Source organism: Pelodiscus sinensis, chromosome 2 (genome assembly GCF_049634645.1).
Source record: "Pelodiscus sinensis isolate JC-2024 chromosome 2, ASM4963464v1, whole genome shotgun sequence".
NCBI lineage: Eukaryota > Metazoa > Chordata > Testudines > Trionychidae > Pelodiscus > Pelodiscus sinensis.
Window position 1 is genome coordinate 62,542,760 of NC_134712.1, and position 21,513 is coordinate 62,564,272.

A 21,513-nucleotide genomic window follows, 5' to 3' on the forward strand; every position below is an offset into this window, starting at 1 on the left:
CCATTGGTAGCACAACCATAGAACAATTTCAAATCCATTTGCAAATATTAATAAATTAATGCTCACAATAGATCTCATTATCTCCACATTACAGATGGGAGACCTGAGTACAAAGATGTGAAGTAACTTATCCATCACACAGGAAGTCTGAAATACAGCAAAAGAACTTAGATCATTTAAGTCCTTGTCCTAGGCTACAGATACAAAACCATCCTCCTTTTAATCTATATCATGCACACATGGCACAATCCAGCCTCATAGCCCTGCCTGGCTTCTGACCCAAGCAGGTCTAGAAGAACCACTTCTGTAGTCTGCAATCAGGTAAAACTCCTCCGTTATTATATTATGTATTGTGACTGAATAAGGATCATAGGTGGCTCTGCTATGTACTTCCTGGGTTTCTCACCTGTATAGGTTGATCTGAATCATAGAATACTAAAACTGGAAGGAACCTCGAGAGGTCATCGAGTCCAGACCCCCGCCCTCACGACAGGAACAAGCACTGTCTATATCAGTGTTTCTCAACCTTTTTTTTAATAAAATGCCCCCTTTTAAAAAAAAATTATAAGTACCCCCAGTGCCTACAGTTTTCAGACACACAATTTTTTTTTCTACCATTGCAACACATTTGTTCAAACAACTTAATTGTAGCTGGGCGGGCACTGAAATTTTTGGGCGTAAAAAGTACAAAAATAATCAAGCGCTGTAAAACTTAAAACAAAAATTCAGTTTTCTCCAAATTTCAGTTGTGTTGATGTACCTCCCAGACTTCTCTCGAGTACCTCTAAGGGTACTCGTACCACTGGTTGAGAAACACTGGTCTAGATCATCCCTGACAGATGTCTATCCAACCTCTTTTAAATATCTCCAGCGATAGAGATTCTACAACCTTCCTAGGCAATTTATTCCGGTTTTTAACCACCCTGACTGTTAGGAAGTTTTTCCTAATGCCCAACCTAAACCACAATTTTTCTCCCTCCTCTTTGTAACACCATTTTAGATACTTAAAAACTGCTATCATGTCCCCTCTCAGTCTTCTCTTTTCTAAACAAGCCCAATTCTTTCAGTCTTCCCTCATAGATCATGTTTTCTAGATCTTTAATAATTTTTGTTGCTCTTTTCTGGGTCTCTAGTTTCTCAATATCTTTTTTGGAATGTGGAGCCCAAAACTGGACACAATACTCCAACTGAGGCCTAATCAGCATAGAGTAGAGTGGAAGAATGATGTCTTGTATCTTGTTCACAACACTCCTGTTAATGCATCCCAGAATCATATTTGTTTTTTTTTTTTTTTTTGCAACAGCATCACACTGTTGACTCATGTTTAACTTGTGGCCCACTATGACCCTCTAAATCCCTTTCAGCAGTACTCCTTCCTAAACAATCACTTCCCATTCTGTATGTGTGAAACTGACTGTTCCTTCCTAAGTGGAATACTTTGCATTTGTCTTTATTAAACTTCATTTTATTTACCCCAGATCATTTTTCTAATTGGTCCACATCATTTTGAATTTTGACTCTATCCTCCAAAGCACTTCCAACCCCTCCCAACTTAGTATCATCTGCATGCAATGAATTGATCAATTATTTTCACATCTGCAGTATGAGCCTTCCTCTCTTTTAGCCCTCTGAATGGTGATAGTCACATACGACTCAGGTATGAAGTTGATCTCACATAAGATCTGTCATACATCACTCTACTATCTTTCAATACCATTACCATTTGGTGCTTGTTAATATGATGTATCCCAGAGTTCATCACCATATGATGTGAGATCTCTTCTCACTGCTTTTGTTAAATAGCCCATCTGAATTATGCATATCTTCTCTCACACTGCCTGCAGGGCAGTTAATTAAAGATACATTCTTATACTCCTGAACGCAAAGAAATTTTGAGCTATTTCTCATAGGCAAAAAGTATTAAAAGTATTAAAATTCAAGCCCCTGATCCTGAGAGGTGCTGAACATAGACTTCAGCCCCTTTCTACATCCACACACCTGCCCACACAAAGAAAACAGCAAAGTTATACCATGGCTAAGGCTAAAAATACTGGAATTACCCTAGCTAACAATTCTACTTCCAAAGTTAGCCAAGGAAAAAAAGAGGGGCCATGCAGCTGAAAATTCTCTGAGAATCTATCAAGGTCAGATGAACCATCCCCTGGAGGTTCAGCAGGTGCAAGGGCCATCCCTTTCTAAGGTACAGTGTGATTTCTGTCCCAGCTGCAGGCTAGTTTAGGATCTATCTATCATTCCCCTGCACCTCACACACCACCTATATTGACACTGTAGACTTGAATTACTTCATGTCCACTACCCTATGATCTATAGTTCCAGTGGATGGGAAACAATGGATGCAATCAGAAGAGGAAAAGGCAGGTGAAGTGAATATTTTAATTATACGAATTCTCATTCCAATGGTTTACTCTATGATTTCATGCATTATCTTATTGGATAAGTTGACTTGTTATGCAGCCAACATCTGCTGCCTGTGTGGCCCTAAATATCACAGCTAATTTTCTGTTTGGCTAATTCATGGGCAAGTTGTTACATTCATTTGTACAGTCAACTGCTCTGCCATAATTTGGCAAAAGCTGATTTTTTTTCTTATTTGTATTCTGTGTATGATGTCCCTGCCTCAAGATCTCAAAATATTGTAGTGCAGGGAAACTAGCCCTTACTTGAAAATAGTTCTGTAGCACCTTAGAGACTAACACAAATGTTCTGTTCATCTGAAGAAGTGGCTTGTACCCATGAAAGCTCATGATACCATATACATATTTTGTTAGTCTTTAAGGTGCTGCTAAACTTTTCATTGTTTTTTAAGTTTTTCCAGTTACAGACTAATTCGGCTACCCCTCTGAAGCTTTACAAATATATATGTATAGTATCATGAGCTTTTGTGAGCAAACCACACTTCGTCAGATGATTAACTTCCTTACTTGAAAGATCTTTTTTTTTTAAAAAATGATTCCTCACTGTGTGAAGGGATCAATTCACCAGTGGCTTCTCCTCATGGCAGCAGCTTTCTCTGTCTGTCTCTCTCTGCCCACTCATGGCTGCTCTGCCTCTGCCTTTTCCTTTTCCTGTTCCTGTAACTTGGTTTTCTGACTAGGATACTTCAAAGACTCTCAGGAACTGTGAATTACAAGTCTTTCTCTTCCTTGGTCTGCCAACAAGTGACCTATTCTGGTCTCTTTTAAAGTTCTTCCTCCAGCCTATTCATGCCTTGCAGGCATGGCTGAGCCCAGAACATCTCCTTAACCCTTTGTTATCCAGTGCAGTTTGTTTACCCCATCGCAAATGGCATAAAGGAAGCATAGAGTATGTGTTCACTTCAGAATAAACTCGACTTACCTAGATGCTAGTTACTTTCTCTCAAGTTAGCCTTGCTCAAGTGAAAGCAGCCAGACTACAAAATAATATTTGAGCTGCCGTATCCACACTGGTGCTGCACTCACTGGTGTGTGACACTAAATCCCATGGTTCTTTGCATTGCAGAAAGCTGAGTCAATCTATGAATTCTTTTTCAGTGAACTGTAAAAGAACTTGTCCATCCTTTCAGGTCACAAGAGGTGAATTTTCAGAAATCCCTGGAGGTCTAGAGGCCATCAAGTTTCATTAGCTGAAATCCACACCGCAGAGCAGTTGTGTAAGCAGCTGACAAGTTGTGCTAACTGTACTCCACTTAACACTCAGTTTAAGGAGTTTTATGTATGGACAAAACTCAAATTAGGAGCAACACTCAAATTAAAATCTGAGTTTATTTTGCAGTGAAGACAAGCCCATAGATGGCTTTATGCCATCTGATAGCAATCCAAGGATATGGGAGATAGAGCTTGAGTGTGATACAAGCTTGCAAACCATGGCTGACACTGTAGCAGACCTTATGCTGCTCTAAATTATGACAAATTATGTCCCCAATCGGGCCAATGATAAGAGGAGCAGGGAAATGGTTTAAAACCAACATTGCAACCCCATTCACTGAGTGTAACTTGATGAGAACAAAGGACCCTGTTCCAAAGAATCTGAAATATTATTTGTAATTGCTGAGAACAATAAGAGATATTCAAAGGGTCTTCTTCAGGAACCCTTAACCATGTTGACTACATGCATAAATATCAGTCATTGTGAGTCCTTACTACCAAGCCCGCTGATGGTGGGAGCAGCAACAAAGGGGATAATTGCTATGAAGCCTAGAGATTCTAAAGGGCCTGGGGTTCTTGCCTGTCACCACCACTACTGCAACAGAAGTGGTAGCCAGAACCATTGGTTCCTTAAATCTCTGCTCGAGTGCCATGCAGAACACTCTGGGCAGCTCTGAGGGTTGGGAGGGGGGTACACTGCATTCTGGGTGATGCTCAGGGATGGCTACCCCATCCTTTCACCTGAGCCTCCATCTCTTCCAGGAGTGCAGATCTGTGTCTCCTTGTCAGGGGTCTAGAATGGCTGACAGCTCCCATGTATACTACTCAGAGTCAGTTCCAGAATCAAGCCTCAGAACTATAAAAGCACATCTAAAAAAAAGGGTGCAGAACCCTAGGAATTGAGTACAGTTCTTCTAGGATGTTTAATTGCTTATTGTAGCTAGGATTGTATAATATGTGAGAATACAACTTTTCACATTTTGGAAGATCTGGGTTAAATGTTAGTGCAAATTCCATAGGCATAAATATTGAAACGGATCAGAAATTAAAAGATGAAACTGAGAAGCTAGACTTTTACTGGCTATTTGTAATTCTTTGATAAATTTGGGGCACAGAATCAAACTTTAACATTTTTCACAGACAGCAGAATCTTTTTGAAAGATCTTTTACAAATCAGCAAGACTAGAAATAATTTGATAGAAGCCTAAGAGTGTATGCTCTTTCAGTGATTTCACTAGAAACTCATTCTGGCTTTCTCTGAGGTAGAGATAAACCACTGGTAAAAGTCAGTTATTAAATCTTCTTTATATATTCTGTATGGAATATATTAAAGTACAAAAATACTGTATTCAAATAAGGTTAAGGGTCTGACTTAAATCCACAAAGCCATGGAAACCGAGAAATACATTCCATACTCTTCTGTTAACTCTTTGGCATTGCAGCACACATGTGAGTTGTGCTTGGCTTCCTGAAACACGTACTTTATAGTACAATTTATATGTTTTAATGATATATTTTTGTGGGCATGACATAAACTCTGACATTGAATAGTTTTGCTTATTTTTGTGTCTCTGTATGTGTATGAGTGCACAGTACTAGTAAGAGACAAAAATGCAATAATTTGTAAGTAAATGATCATTGGCATAATTGATTGGCTCATTTCTTTGAAAAATATTTAGTAAACTGTAATGCTAATGAGAGAGCAAGGCAGACAAACATAGTAGATAAAGGACTCTAATCAACTGCCTTTGTAAGTGAAGGAACATACTTTACTTTATTTCCATTGCAGTTATATCTGCATGCAGTGTATTCATTGTTTTCTTCCTTTCAATATACGAAAAAGGTGCAAGCATAATGGCAGTGAAGTTGGACGTGGAACACAAAATGTCTTTGGATCTTCTTACATGATAGACTTCATTCAAGAGTGACTTCCAATAGTCACACCTACAGTGGTGAGAAGGGAGGTAAAGACAGGGAGCTGATGATAGAGCAATTGTACCAGAGGTGCCCTTAGCTGTGAAACTCCTGTATGTTGGTACAGCAGTCCAGATCTATTGGCCTTCAGGATGCACTGAAAAATGGATCTTTGCAAGGTAACTTGTGGTCAGGAACATGCTGTTTCAGCAGTTTTTCTTAGGCACATGGGATATTTCTTTTTTATTTGTACTGTATAATATATTTATTATTGATGTATGCTGTGAGATTACAGGTGTTTTTTCTATTTCTATTTATTTTTATGTTTATTCTCTATTTATTTTAAAATAGTTTTCAGAGGGATTTATAGAAAGACACTGTTGTTTCCTTGTAGCTACACATTTTTTTTTAAATGGTGGTCATTTCCAATGTTGCTTTAGGTTCCCCCTCTCTATGGTTCATAGGATTTGATAAACTTGAATGGTTAAGGGAAATATACTTTTAAAGATAAATAACCTATTCTTCCTCTTTATGCCCTACTGCTGGTCACACTGCACACTTCTGAAAATGGATCAAGGGACATTCTGAAATGAAATCAGTTTTGCTTCTATTTCAAGAACCAGAGCAGAAGCAGAACATTTGAAGGAGAACATAATTAAACATGATCAGATGATATTGCACTCTGATATCTTACAAGGGGAACTAATAAAACAAGAATCATCACATTATATAACCTTAGGCCAAAACTTAGAATGTATTGATACCTTAGGATACCTTGGGAGATTGCAGAATAAAATATGGGATCTCAAGAAATAATAGAAATTGGGATTTTTCCCTTATGGACTCTATATATTTGTTCTAGAAAAATAAGAGACATATTCCTGGTCTAGAAAGAATGCTTCTGTCTAATACTGCACACTACAAAAATGTTCAAGAAGTGTTCAACCATAAGAAAGGATGATCACCTTATTTCTATGAAGGTTCATAAGACCTACCACAATAAGGTTGTTAAGAAATCAGATGACTTTTGACTCTATGATGCCTGTAGCTAGTGATTAGCCTGTGTCATCACGTTCATCTATTATATGTATCCCCAGTTACACTAAAATCTTATCCTCCACAAATTTATATCATAATTGTGTTACCACACATACAAGCCCAGTACCATTTCTGTTGTTTTGGGCCATAAACCCTCAAAAATGTGCCAAATGGAGCAAAGCCTTCTAAAGTAGGACATCCCCTCCTATACTGGGTTCTAATTTTTTTTTTTTTTTTTTTGACACTGGTTTATAGTATTAAGGATGATGAGAAAATATACCTTAGAATTAAAAAAAAATCATTATTTCTTACACAATTATTTTAATTTAAAAAACAATGTTGCATCCTATTCAAATTCAAGTTTCAGTTACAATAGTTTAAAAAGACCTTAGGTCAATTTCTTATTTTCACTGTTTACAATAATCTCGAGTGTGTAGTTTTTTATATTTTCAGATTGACCTTGCTAGAAATTATCAGCACAGAAAGTGGTTTTTCAAATGGTTTGAGACCAATTTAGTATCCAAAGATGCAATTTTGGTTTCTTGTGCTATTAGCTTCCTTTAAAATATGAAATACAATGCCACTTCTGCCCTATCCTGGAACATGAACTGCTCTCAAAGCTAACTGAGGCTCAATGATGATAGACTCACACCATTCAACTTTCTCTCAAGGTTTCAAACGCTTGCTGATGTTTTTCACTGTATTGCACTTTCTCTGGAATGACTTATTACAAGGCACTAATCTGGCAAAGTTTGACAAAACCTTTTTATACTATTCAACTAATTCTGAAAAAAGTTCTGTCTTCTTTCTGAGACTGAGAGAAGGAAATTTACAAAAACCTTAAACTTTCCAACTTGAGGCTTCACACATGCATTATCTAGAAAACATCTCAGGCTTTTTTATTTTTTTTAAAGCATTTTAGGAAATCAGTAAATACAGCTTTTTTTAAGTTTACAAAACTTACGGACACCTGCCATAAATATCTCATAAATGAAAGTGAGTGGGAGGGAGGGAGGGAGGGGGTGAAGTGGGGCAGATTCTGGGTTGCCTTTAAATTCAAAAAGTAATCTTGAGCATAAAAAAGTTGGAGACCACTGCTCTGTGCATGACATACTACTCAATCTTGAACTTGAACTGGACATGGTGCACACAGGCCAGAAAATGGTTTGCCAAGGAAAATCTTTCAGGAATGATGGAGGTATAATTCAAATGCCACAAAATTGATCTTCTGAGTAATAAGGAAAGTCAGCATATTGATCTAATTCGTGTGTAGGCTGGTCTGGTCTTTTGGTGCTTGGGAACAGCTACATTTTCTGGCCTGCTTTTAGAAGTGACAATTGGCAATGTTTATCAGCATGATGTTTGTAAGCTAGGTTGCTTTGCTAGGTTAACTTGAGTTTCATGAATGACCTGCACCAGATCAGAGGCAGCAACTGTTGTGGATGGGCAATGGAGAGGTGCAAATCTGGATGAAAACCATTGCTGGAGTATGCTGGACTGGTGCAGGTCAAGACATGTTCTAAATCGGGGTGGGCAATAATTTTTGAAGGGGGGCCACTTCACAAATTTTGGAAGTGGCCACGCTGACCTGGAAGGGGCAGGGCCTCAGGCAGAAGGGGTGATGTTGAGAACTACCCTGCCAGGAACTTTGCTTGGCCTGGGGTCCTTGTCCCCTGACTTCTGGCTAATGGAAGGGACCTGGAACAGATGGGAGGATGCTGGGAGCTAGCCTCCTCCCAGAGTTGTCTGAGATGGAGGCTTAGAAGTCACATAACATAGCAACCTTTCAGAAGTGGTGTACTGAGATTTAACTTACTCATGGATCTGTGCACTGGGGGGAGGAGGGAGGAGGCGAGGCAAGGGCAGGCTGGGTATGGCGACCTTATTTTCTGAACCAGCTGCAGCTAATGAGAATGGTTTAATTAAAATTATGAAACGGATTAAGCATTTAAACTTTCTCATGTTAGTTTATTAAATTTTAATTTTAAAAAAGTAAAACATTATGTCCAACACAAAAGGTTTCAATGTTTTCTTTATTTATGGCTGGGGTGGGGAACCCTTTTAGAGTCGGGGGTCATTGACCCACAGAAAAATCAGTTGGGGACCACATAAGTAAGAAGCAAAAAACCTTCTCCAACCCCCCTAACCTCCATACTCACTGATGTGGCCCCAACTGAGACACCTCACTCTCTGGTACCCCAGCTTCACGGGGTGAGAGGAAGGGAAGGGGGGCATTGAGATTCAGGGCTTCTCATAGACCCAGATTTACTTTTCTGGGGTTGCAGAGTTAGTGGATTTTATTGACCTCCTTAGGCTCTGGGGCAGGGACAAAAATGAGGGGTGCAGTGTGTGAGACAGGACTGCCAGCAAGTAGGATAGGGATGGGGTGCAAGATCTAGGAGGGAGATGGGGTGCAGAAGCAGGTTGGGAGTAGGGTATCTGGCCAGGTGGAGGGAGCAGGAACAAGAGAGGGTGCAGCGTGTGGCCAGGAAAGAGGGTGCAGGAGCAACGTGGATGAAGGAGCAGGGTGAGAGGGTGCAGAAACAAGGGAGGGTGTCAGAGCAAGCTGGGGGTCCTGGGTCTTGGGAGGGGGGAAGTGAGGGGATTGGGTTGGGGGGAGGGGCTGTGGGCATAAGGGAGAACTTTACCTGGCTTTGTACCCCCTTGCAGCAATGGCTGCAACCATGCAGTCTGGGGTGGCACTGCTGCTGTGACCACATGATCCTCTGGTGGTCTCTAGTCCCTGCCAAGGTGCCGCTGAGGAGCCTCAGCTCCAGCGCTGCCTCTTCCCACCGCAGCCTAACATGCTGCAGGGAAGAGGGAGTGCTCTCCAGCAGCTGGTGGGGAAGAAGGGACGGGCTGAGCTCCTTCCCCCATGCTGCTGAAAATCGGCACGTGTGCCATAGATTGCTCACCCCTTCATTAGGGGTCAGTGCCTGGAATTGCCTCGTGGGCTGGATCAAAGCCCTAGCTGGGCCAGATCTGGCTTGTGAAGAGGTTTTTGCCTACCCCTGTTCTCTATTGTTATAATGCAGCAAGCTTGTGTAATGCAGTCTACTTATTTTCACGTTGGCTCAGGAAGCAGTGCAGCTATTCTTCGAGGTCCTGGTTGACCCATTATGTCTGTTTGTCTGACTGGGGAATGATGGATGGTGGATTCATGGGGCTGGACATCTAGGCTATGTCTAGACTGCAGGCTTCTTTCGAAAGAGGCTCTTTCGAAAGAGAGCGTCTAGACTGCACGGAGAAATTTCGAAAAAGCGGCTTGCTTTTTCGAAAGAAAGCATCCAGTGAGTCTGGATGCTCTCTTTTGAAGAAGCCCTATTTACATTGAAGAACGCCTTCTTTCGAAAGAGGAACTTTCGAAAGAAGGCGTTCTTCCTCGTGAAATGAGGTTTACCGCCATCGAAAGAAAAGCCGCGTTCTTTCGAATTAATTTCGAAAGAACGCGGCTTGAGTCTGGACGCAGGGGAAGTTTTTTCGAAAAAAGGCTACTTTTTTCGAAAAAAACCCTGAGTCTGGACACAGCCCAAGTGAAGAAGACATATAGAATTAGAAGGGATGTGGTAGTTTTTGCATTTTGGATACTTTTGCATGGTACAAAGTGGACCATTTTGTGGGGCTAGACCACAAATGTCAGTTAGGTGTTATGGCCTTCAGATTCAAGTAGTTCCACTATAAAAAAAAAATTGAGCATCATGTGTGGTCAGAACCAGGATAGGGTCTCACAAGGCATCAGGAGGCTGAGAACCTGCTTTGGGAGGTTGTTGTAATGAGCTCAAAGAATCAACCATTAGGGAGGGCGTCTCAAAGCATGGTAAGAAAGTGTGAGGATACAAACCAGCAAATGTGATAGCTGATTTGTGGGCAACCAGACCTAGGAGCCAGAATCAGAGTCCACAGTCATGACACAGGACTCAAGAGTCAGCTAGGTCACAATATTGGGCTATCAGAAGCAGGAGACAAACTGGAGAGCAGAACCGGGAGTTGGGAACTAGAGTTAGGTCAAGTCAGGATACCAGGAAACAAACTGGAGTCCAGGAACCACAAGGCAGATCCCAGGAATCAAGCCCAAGTCAGAAAACCAGGAAATCAAGCAGCAGGCACAGATGTGGAAACACACAGTCAAGAGCAGGGAGGAATTCAGTTGCTCAGAAAGCTGTCTATTCCAGTGACTGGCTTATATAGGGCCTGTAGGCCAAAATGCTGCTCTGGGGCTCTGTCAATCAGATGTCTGGGGAGGAGCCACACAATGGGGCTTGACGAGGCTAGGACAGGTGGGTAAGCCAATATATCAGCAGACTGTCTGTAATGGGTTGGTTTGGGGCTGCTCCTATAAACCCTGCAGACCTGAATTCCAGATGCATGGGTCATGAGAACAATGGGTGATGATTCTTTGGGGTTAATGAGTTCTGGGTACTATTTTTTTTAAAAGGACATCAACCTTGCTGTTGTTGTTGTTGTTGCCTGGGTAGTACATGATTGTGAACTCATATTTCAACAAAGAACTGGGCCCGAAGTAACTGATGCTGATTCAGCACTTTGGCAGAGTAAAGGTATTCTAAATTTGTATGGTCTGTTAAGATTAGAAGGAGTGTTTGGCCCCTGAATGCAGAGGTGAAAGAAAGCCAGTATGACATGCCAGTAAGAGAGTAGATGCTTGTATAAGCTGGTACACAGCTGAAGTTAAATACTGCTGTGGCAGCACTTTAAGGACACACAGCTCCTGGCCCCACCTGCTGCCCCTGGGCAATTTAAAATCTGCTGTTCCTACCCCCTCCCTCAGCAGTACAGCCAGGATAGAGGGGCTTCCTGCTGCTAGTTCCATGCAGCAGCTGGCAAGTCCCTTTGGCTCAGGGGAAGGTATGTGCAGAGCCATAGGTGCAAGCTGTGAAACTCACTAAATATCAGTGATGCCAACTCTCCTGATTAGATCACAAGCCTCCTGACAAGTGGGGCTTTTTTTTTCTTCTGGAAATCCCCATCCAAATTATGAGAATGAAGCCAGATCTGTGAACTACCTGATGCCTTATGAACCACTATCAACTGTGATCGCTCTTAGGTGATTAAGCTTGTTTGTTGGTGGATGGCATTAGAAGAAAATCCCAGCCTTCTTTTTCTTTTTTCCATCTCTTGTATTGTAAGGAAGACGTTAGGTCTCAGGGTTCGTGGAGGAAAAAATAGAAAAAGTGTCCAAAGTTCATCCTCAGACCTCAAATACCAGATGTCAAATACAAAGATCTCCAAGTATATTTTTATCTGTGATTTCAAGAAGACATTCTCTTGTTTTTGGGTGGTGAGGGGACTGATTCATGAGTTTGGAACACTTGGGGTTGGCAATACAGTACATGCAAGCTGACAGTGTCTTACGCCTGTGTCTAGGATCCCAGACAGAGACAAGGAACCTACAAAATATGATATCCCCATGTCCTCACACTGGAATGCCCCCCTTAACATCTGTGCACTTGCACTGAAATCCAACCTGTGCTCTCTCCCAACTGATATCCACATCCTCACTCTGGGATTTTCTCCCCTCCCCACTCCCACGCCACCGGCTGCCTGAGACAACCTAAAATGAAACCCACCAAACCCATCCAGCTGGCTGCAATGCGGTTTACATCACAGTGGAAGTAGCCAGCGTGGCTTCCCGAGCTGAAAGATGTCCTTTACGGCCGGAACGATGTGGGCATTGGGGGCACGGGTGCTGTTGGAAACCAGATGCAAGTTGAGTCCCTGCGTGCCTCCCACCCAGGCCAGCAGCCATGAGCGCCTAATTAAATAACTTTTTCAAAATATTTCGTGGGCTGGATTAGAGAAATGCTTGGATTGCAGATGGCCCTTGGACCAGGAGCTTGAGACCCCAAATCTAATGTTTCAGTAATGTGTCCCAGAGAATGAATTGGTCTAAGCAAGCAGTCAGGACCTGTACTGGGGTGGTCTGACTTAGTGGTTGGAGTCAGGGACAGAGTCAGGGTCATGCAAAAGGTCAAAGACAGAGTCCGGCTGGGCTGGGCCAAGCCTACTGCGCCACTGGTGGGGGGCTACTCAGCTGAGCCAGGCAGGGCTCTGCTGCACTGCGCTGCAAGCAAGGAGCTGCCCCAGCTAAGATGAGCACTGCGCCATGGGCAGGGCTACTCCCTCTGGGCCAGACCGCCAGTTAACCAGTTACCCTGGTAAGCATGCTAGTAAGGTGAATGCTTACTGGGTAACCAGGTAACCTCTTACATTCCTACCTTAAGTCAGTTTAAAGGCAGTGATCTGCTGCTGAAAGCCTTTTCATTGTCCGACAGTCTCTAGGGAACAGTTTGTATCAGTATATGCAAGCCTTTTCATGGAGTGGCACCTCTCTGGAGGTGTTTACTTACAATTTAATTGATTCACCCTAATTATATCTCCTCCCCCATTAATTTTGATTCCTGGTGTAGTTGTAGTACCACTACCCTCTAAAACTGCATACATTAGTCCACTGTGATACAGAAACTTAGTACAATTTGGTCCCCAAAGATATTGCCTGTGGTTGCAATATGTATCCCAAAGGGCCCCTACCATTATCTTTCACTTAAATGCAATGTTACAACCTATCTCACTACTTGTATATTTGTCCTCCATTGACATTCAGATGCCCAAATCCTCACCTCTGCAAGTAGCATCCAGTGCAACTCTTTTAGAATCAACATGCCTATTATCCTTACCTTAGACCTTAGTCCATCCTGCGATTTTCAGCACATTGGGCTACTCACATTATCCTACTCCACTATAAATGAGAAAGACAAATAATAGCCTCTGTGTAACAAAAGCCTCTGACTAGCAGTTTCTCAGTACAGAACTCCTTGACAGAACTCTTTGCGTTCCCCAGCTTTGATGGACAAATTGTTTGCAATGTTGAAATATGTCAGATTTTAAGCAACAACGTGCTTGCAAACCGATTTCAGGATTCTCTTAATTTCAGTTTTGCCAATCCCAAATCAGGCCTCAGAAAAATAGTGATTTTTAAAATAATATATTTTGGGATCTTTTTATTTGCTTTCTGATCTTTGAGCCTGTTGCATAGATTTGGATTTGGATCACATTTTCAATTTTTTATTCACCACCATAAAATCTAGAAATGTATTTATTTAAAAAAAATGAATGCTAAGATTCTCTCGTAATTACAGGAAGCCAACAAAGAAAAACACCAAATATCACAAGACTTTTAATCATAAAATTATAAGAATGGCAACAGAATCTACAGTGATACTTTTGATCAATTAAACTAAGCTTTGAAAAAGGAACCTTGCTTCAGGCCGTTCTTATCTGATGTTACCCAAATACATATTTCATGTAACCAGACATTATAGTTGCTTGCAAATGGGAAAGGTGATAATAGTTTTGGGTAGTTGTTTGCGCAGGTGGACCAGTAAAATCATTCCATCTGAATATATTTTTTACAATGTGAAAATGTTTGAACCACTGAATTCAGAAATCAATGGTTTTCACAGACACATTATTTTATTTTATTTTCTTAAAATCATTTTTTGTTACTTAAAATACAAATATATATTTTATGTTTGTTTTGGGGTCATTGGGGCTTTATTCAATGTTAAGAAAGAATATTTTCATAAAAATACACACAACAGTGAAAATACTTTTGGCTCTGAGAGTCTTTTGAAGCAAATATATATATGAGCATGTGATAGATTTAAACATCACTGTGGAATTAGGAGTGATCAGCAAGTCTTATCTGTGGGAGGTCATTAAAGTTCTTAGACTTTTAAAAAAGTCTTCCATATTATTTTTTGTAAATATTCAGTGATATTTAAATCTTCAAAATATCAACGTGTCTTTCCTATAGATCTGCATTATGTTATATCCTTCCTGTTCTTGATTAAAACTCTCAGAAAACCAGCAAGAAACCCAGAGAGGCCTGTTCCTGATCCCCGTAAAAGTTCTCCTTTTCCCATTTTGATTCCTTTACACCCTTTTTTCCTTATCTTCTCCTCTCTCCTATGTTCATGAGTGAGACTCCCAAAACTCATAATATATTTTAATAACAACAATACATTTCAGATTTTTTTATTTGTGTTGTGATTTTTGAGACATTATGGTGTACTCAGATCATAATTTCAAACTTGTCTCTGTCATGATGAATTGCAGAAAATTACTCTTTTTTTAAATGGAAGATGAGATTTTTTTCCCCCTCTGCTCATGAAATTCCAGACTCTGTAGGGTAGCATGAGACTCATGACCAGAGAAATGGTGACACTGTAATGCATGTCCCAGGCATTCATGGTGTTGTCCTAGCAACTTGTTTGTGTTGTGGGGAAGGATCATTATCCCCATGTTATGGATGGGGACCTGGGATGCAAAGGGATATTTAAAGTATGTTTACACTGTACACTGAACTCATCTGTGGGACCCACTGTTTCCCAGCCCACGCTTGGATAAATGTTTACACTGCATCATAAACCTGAGCTTAACAGTTACTGGACCCAAGTCTCAAATCTGTGCTAATGCATCCACACTGCTCTAGGCAAACTTCCTCCAGTCTGTGGCTTGACATTCATTCACAGGGCAAGTCACAGCCAGACTCAAGCTCTATCCCAGGGGTCATCAACCAGTAGATCGGGATCTACCAGTAGATCTTGGAGCCTCTGAAAGTGGATCCTGACTGGTTTGGCCAGGAAGCTATCAAATGCAGGCACTTCAGTTGCCCCTCCACCCACTGTCCTGCTGCTTCTGCCCTCTGCTTTGCAGCTGCCCCTTGGGAGCCTCCTGCTTGCTGTGCAGGGTGTGGGAGGGTGAAGGGGGGGTGCTGATATCAGGATGTCCCTCCTCCCCCCACTTCTGTACCCTATCTCCACACAGAGAGAAGGGGATGGAGGGAGCATGGCAATGCAAATCTGTTACTCTCACACACCCTGTGTGTGTGTCATTCTCACAAACACACAGGCTACGTCTACATTGGTGCAAAATCTTGCCAAATACTTTTAACGCAAGAGTTTTTGCGTTAAAGTATTTGCACAAGAGAGCGTCTACACTGGCATGTGCTTTTGCGCAAGAGATGTGCATTTGCACAAAAGCATCCGTGCCAGTGTAGATGCTCTCTTGCGCAAGAAAGCTCCGATGGCCATTTTAGTCATTGGGCTTTCTTGCGCAAGAAATTCATGTTGCCTGTCTACACTGGCCTCTTGCGCAAGAACAGTTGCGCAAGAGGGCTTATTCCTGAGCGGGAGCATCATAGTTCTTGCACAAGAAGCACTGATTTCACACATTAGAATGTCAGTGTTCTTGCGCAAGAACTCCCCGCCAGTGTAGACAGGCAGCATGTTTTTGTGCTTTTGTGCAAAATAATGCCAATGTAGACATAGTCACACTGTCCTTCACTCTCATCTCCCAACCCAACACATATGTTACTTCTTTTACTGCTTGCAAAAGGTGTCATTTTTGGGTGTTGACTGGTCTGTGCATTTCATAATTTTCATTTCTTCTTATACTTAAATGTAATCCTTTGAGTAGTGAGTTCTAAAGTGCCTCATCTGTTGTGGCTTGAGTAATTATCCCTGTGGTAATTGCTGCTCCTGAAAGTGGCTGGCAAATCCCTGGAGCCCCTAAGAAAGGCAGAGCAGGGGGTCACCACCTGCTGTCCTTGCCTGCAGATACCACTCCTGCAGCTCCTATTGACCAGCAATGGGAAACCGTGGCCAGTAGAAGCTGTGGGCTCAGTGCCTATGGATGAGGGCAGCACATGATGCCATGGAGCCACTGCTGGATATGCCAGATGCTTTCAGAAGTAGCTCAGGGCCAGGGCAGAAGTAAGCATGCCTTAACCCCACTGCTCCATCACCCAGAACTGACTCAGTTAAATGGTGCCCAGCCAGAGCCAGTTTCCTGAACCCCTGTTCTAGCCCTGAACCTCCTCCTACACCTAACCTCCTGCACTAAATACGAGTCCCCCCGCACCCAAATTCCTTCCCAAAACTTGTACCCTGAACTCCCTCCGGTACCACAATCCCCCACCTTGGGCTAAGGCCTGAGCCACTCCCACACTCCAAATTCCTTGGCCCAAGACCAGAGCCTGCACCCCAATTCCCTACACCAGCCTGGTGGAATTGAGTGAGGATGGGGGAAGAAGGAAGAGGGAGGGAGCAGGGTAAGGCCTTGGAGAAAGGGGTGGAGCAGGGACAAGGTCTCAAAGAAGGGGTGGAAAGGAAGCAGAGCAAGGGTATTTGGGTTTGAGGTAGATCTTAGGTGCACTTGAATTGAAAAAGTGCTCTTGTGGTTAAAAAGGTTGGAAACCACTGCTCTAGCCCATCCCTAGGACAGATTGACTTGTTTGTGGAAGTAGGGGGTGGAGTAGTGCTCAAACAGGAAATCCTGGCTCAATCTACAGTGCAGACATACCCTGGGGGCATATGGGCCCAGGTTTCCCAGGCTAATAATTGCAGGGTAGAGTGCCCAGCTCAGGTTTTAGCCCAGGCTCTGAGATCTTGGGGCTCAGAGCCCAGGCTGTAGACAAACATCAGCCCTGCTGTGTAAGCCAGGTGCTGGCTGACTGGTGCCCTGAGCCTCCATGTGGTTGGCGGTTACCCCAGTGAAGAGGCTCCATGAGTGACTTGCCCAGGGACACCAGGGAAGCCTGTAGCAGAGTCAGGAACAGCAAACTCAGAGCTCCTGGGTTCCAGTTAAGTGCTCCCGTTCCCCCCTTTGCAGCCCCCTTGGTTTAACCCCCCCCCTTTCCTGCTCTCCCCCCGCCCCCCGGAGGGCTGCTCTCCCCCTCTCAGCCGGGCAGCAGCGCCGCGCTGAGGAGGCACCCTAGTAACTGGCCGGGGGTGGGGCCGGGCGGCGGCGGAGCATGGAAAAGGGAGGGGTGCCGGCTGGGGGGTGCTGCAGCGCCCCCTCTCGGCACTCCCCAGCCCGTCCCGGGCAGCCGCGAATGGCCCTTCGCTCGCGAGCCCCTTTGTGTGAAACACACTCGGAGCCGCGACTCTGGAAGCGGCGCACACGGGGTCCCTCTCCTCCTCCCGGCGAGCTGCGCGGGGCAGCCATTCCAGGGCCAGCCCAGCGCCTCCACTCCCCCCCCACCTCCAGGGTGTGCAGTGGACGAGCTTGCCCCCTTCCCCACTCCTCAAGGTGGAGAAACAACCCCCTCCCCCTGCGCCCAACACTCTCACGGCTAGAGATTAAAAAAGAAAGAGACAGAGAGGAAAAGAAACAACTCCGAGAATCCAATACAGAGCGAAATCTACACCCTGGGGTAGCGAGCAGTGCATGTGTGTGCAGGGAAAACAATACTCCAAGTTACCTGCCCTGCTCTAGGAGAAGGAGGGTTTGCTGTGGTTCTCTTGCAGGCATCTGCAGACTGGTGCTTTTTTGGAAGAGTTTTTTTTTTCTTTCTTTCTTTACAAACCACCAACGGATGTGAGGCAGGGAAGGTGTTTCTTTTTCTCCTAAACTCAGGCACCTCTTGCTGATTCTTCTCAACCTGCTTGGTTTTGCTTTTTGTTTTTGTCTTTTCTGTTGTTTTTTTTTTTTTTTTTTGCACGAACGCTAGCTCGAAAAAAAAAAAAGAAAGAAAGAAAGAAAAGAAAGAGGAGAGGAGTTTGCTTGATGTTTTAGTGAAATGGACGTAAGATTTTATTCACCACCTCCACCACCACAGCCTGCGGCCACTCCTGACACCCCTTGCCTGGGACCTTCTCCCTGCCTGGACCCCTACTACTGCAACAAGGTGACTTGCGTTTTGTTTTGTTTCAGGTGCTTTATCTGGGGGGTTGTTTTGCTGTGAGTGAATGGGAGCTAAGTCTTGGCAGGCTGCATACTGACTTAACCACTCAAGCAAAAGCAGCACACCAAAGCCATTCTTGCGTGGTGGGTGTTGTTGGCGTGGGGGGGGGGGGGAATGTTATATTTTAGGCAAATTCTGGGTGTTTTCCACATACACCCCGATGATGCAGGAAAGTGAGAGCATTTTCTCTGGTTCCTCGCTTCTTGCTGGGAATCTCCCCGTGTGTGTGTGTGTGTGTATCTGTTTATCTATCTCGTGTGGAATGACTCTAAAATAAAATCCCAGAATAGTTTGGAGGCGGACGGGGTGTGTTGGGGAGTGGGGGAGGAGAATATTTTTCATAACATCGTCCCCAAACGGAAAGTCTCAGTAGTTACTCTTTCTGAGCCACAGTGTGGGAAAAGGATGTCCATGTGAGAATTTAAATGAACGGGCAAACTCTGTCTTCTGTTTCGCTCCCAAACAAACAAACATAAACTCTCTCGATTTGTTTTCCCCGAGTCAAAACATAATGGAAAGCTCTGTGTGAACCTTCCCGTTCATGTGTCAAAGCTCACGAAAAGCCTGTACTTAGCAATTTGTGATGACGGGACCACGCTTTTTATTTTGTGTACAGAATTAAATGGGTGGTGACAAGTTTGTTCTGCACAGAAGATCGACTTTGTTCTGGCTGTGCAACTGCGTTATTAATTCCTCTGTAACTTGATTAAATCACAGTAAATAGGGTTATGTCTCTAAAGAGAGAAGTTTACAAGAACCCGGCAGAAGGAGGAATTGCAAAGCAGGCTAGTGTGATTTACAAAAGACCCAAGCACAGGGTTTTCTTGTACTCTTTTTTGCTGCTGCGATCCTTTTGCCCACAAAGAAGAGATGAGGGATATTTTCATTATTACTGTGTCAGTGGCTGGAGTCAGCTGGTATTTTATGCACTGCACTTTCTCTGCTATTGTGGAATGGGCTTTGCCCATGAATAAAACGCTAGCAATAAGAAATAATCAGGAAGTCCAAGCCACCCAAAGCACTTCTTGAGCACACCCACGCCAGGGAAGAAATCTGGGAACAAGCATTTATAAGAAGATTTGTTTAAACCTGTGTGTTTTAGGGTTCTGTTTAAAATCTGGCTTGGAAGGCTGTTGAGGCAGGCTACAGACAGCATATGTTTTTGCAAAGCAAACTCTGCTGTTGCTAGTGTGTTAGTCAGCAAGGAGACTTGCTTGGTATTTCTTTAAGAGGGTTCTGTGCTTTCTTATTGCCACCCAGCCTTTGCAACACGCGCTCCGAGAAGGGGGAGAGATGGTTATTGCAAAGACTCTGTTTAACTCATTGAGAAAACACTACAGTGCTTTCTGCTTGTCCATTGTCATGGTGGGTTCACAATATATGTTAAAAAGGTAGTTAAGGCTGTTCCCTTCGCTCTTGGCAATTGCGTAGACTCAGTGATAAAAAGAAACAAAGTCATATATAATGTTAGAATCAGTGTGTGCAGCATTACTATGAAGCCCTCCTCGTGGTGGTAGTCATTCACAACATAAAGGACCAAATTAATTCTTGGTGTAACTCTTTTATAGTCACTGGAGTTAGAGAACTCAGGGTTAAATTAGTCCCTTTGTGACTGCTGCCTAAAGAAGTTTTAAGAGATCCCAGAGAAAGTTTTTTTTTTTTTAAGCAATGTTTAAGTAACCACAGTTTACATTATATAAAATCAGGAGAAGTTTGGGAGAAGAGTGAACTTTGGATGATAGAATATGGGGAGAAAGAGAGAGCTGCATGCAAGAGAGTGTGTGTGGTACCTTTTAAGCATTCATAGTGATCATTATGCTACTGCTTTGGGCCTCTGACTTGCCATATAAAATATTTTTGGTATAATCTGTTATTGTAAATTTGTAACCTTAAAGTTCTGTTAAGTAGTGAAGAATGGGGAGAATTAATGACATATGCACCAAAGTGTCTGAAGACCCATTTGGCAATGAAACTGGACAAACGTTATTAAACCTATCAATGATTTAAAGCTTCAAAAAGAAGGTAATGACTTGAATACACATTTCACTCATCATTCTTGAGAAACTGGGCCAGATTTAATTTAAAAGTTAAATGCTTTGGAAAATCAGGAATTACTTTAATATATTAAATCATTTTCCAATTAAGTGCCTTAAATCATTTTTGGTTGGTTGCACTGCAAATCGAATACATTAATTTAGAAAGTCGTTTTCAGATTTTTTTTACTAGCTGGTTGAAGCTCCTTTTAAGTCATGCCATGTATGAAGGAGCAAACTGTTCTTTTTAAATGCAAATGAGGCACTCATTCTGTAGACAAGTTGTAACTCTTCTATTTAACTTAGGCAGGACTGATAATGGACTTAAAAAATGCACAGTCATAAGACACAATTTTTATGCTTGGAAAAGACTTATTAGGAATATTTCATATAAGATACCTTCTATAGCATGAACATGTCTCTATCAAACATCTTTGCCACTGATCATTGATTATATTAAATGGACTGAATAGGTTTGCTAGGCCCTTGAGAGGCATGCATTTACTGAACATTTCATTTTCCCCCTCTTTCCTCAGTCCCTCTACCCAGAATGATTAACCTTGCTGTGGAAACTTATCTGTCCTGCTGTAAACACATAGTTGCTTTAAAAATATTCAGATGTCACTCATTTTCATAAATGTGTTTTCAGTGTCTTGGAGGAGGTTTATATAACTTGCTTTCAGAAAGTTTGGTGGACTATTTACAGCTGATGTCTAAAGCAAAGGGTATCATTTTCTGAGGTGTGATGGATCCATATTCCAGAGTAGAATGATAGTCTAGTTTCATTTGATGTTGTTTACCTTGGGCTAAATCCTGAAATCCTCATTTAGAACAGGATCTGCTCTCTGACAAATCATGGAAGTTTTGCTTGGATAATGATTGAAGAGTTTGGATCCTTATCTGTAGGACTTTTTAGATAAAAATTAAAGATGTTTTGATTAACTTTATTCTGTGAAATGTTTACTGTAATTAAACTACTTTAGGTGGATTGCCCAAATAGTCAGGGACTTTAAAGTTTTATAATTAAACAGTTGACATATTTTTATTGATCATATAATTGTTTTAGGTATGTAATTATGCAGTCTACATATGCATATGTGGGTATTTATAGTCAGAA

General features: G+C 42.5%; 1 protein-coding gene across 4 annotated transcripts in view; it reads left to right on the plus strand.

Annotated features, from left to right (window-relative positions):
- The first annotated feature begins 17,500 nt into the window (after nucleotides 1-17,500).
- The window catches only part of TOX (thymocyte selection associated high mobility group box), a 295,231-nt gene continuing 291,218 nt past the window's right edge, over nucleotides 17,501-21,513 (plus strand). For 2 of the 4 annotated variants that reach the window (XM_075920651.1, XM_075920650.1), the window contains exon 1: nucleotides 17,502-18,306. In XM_075920651.1, coding sequence (XP_075776766.1) covers nucleotides 18,199-18,306 — 108 coding nt within the window. In that variant the 5' untranslated portion in view covers nucleotides 17,502-18,198. Of the gene's footprint in view, nucleotides 18,307-21,513 lie in introns of all 4 variants that reach the window. The other 2 variants (XM_006113630.4, XM_006113629.4) reach the window with 2 other exon arrangements.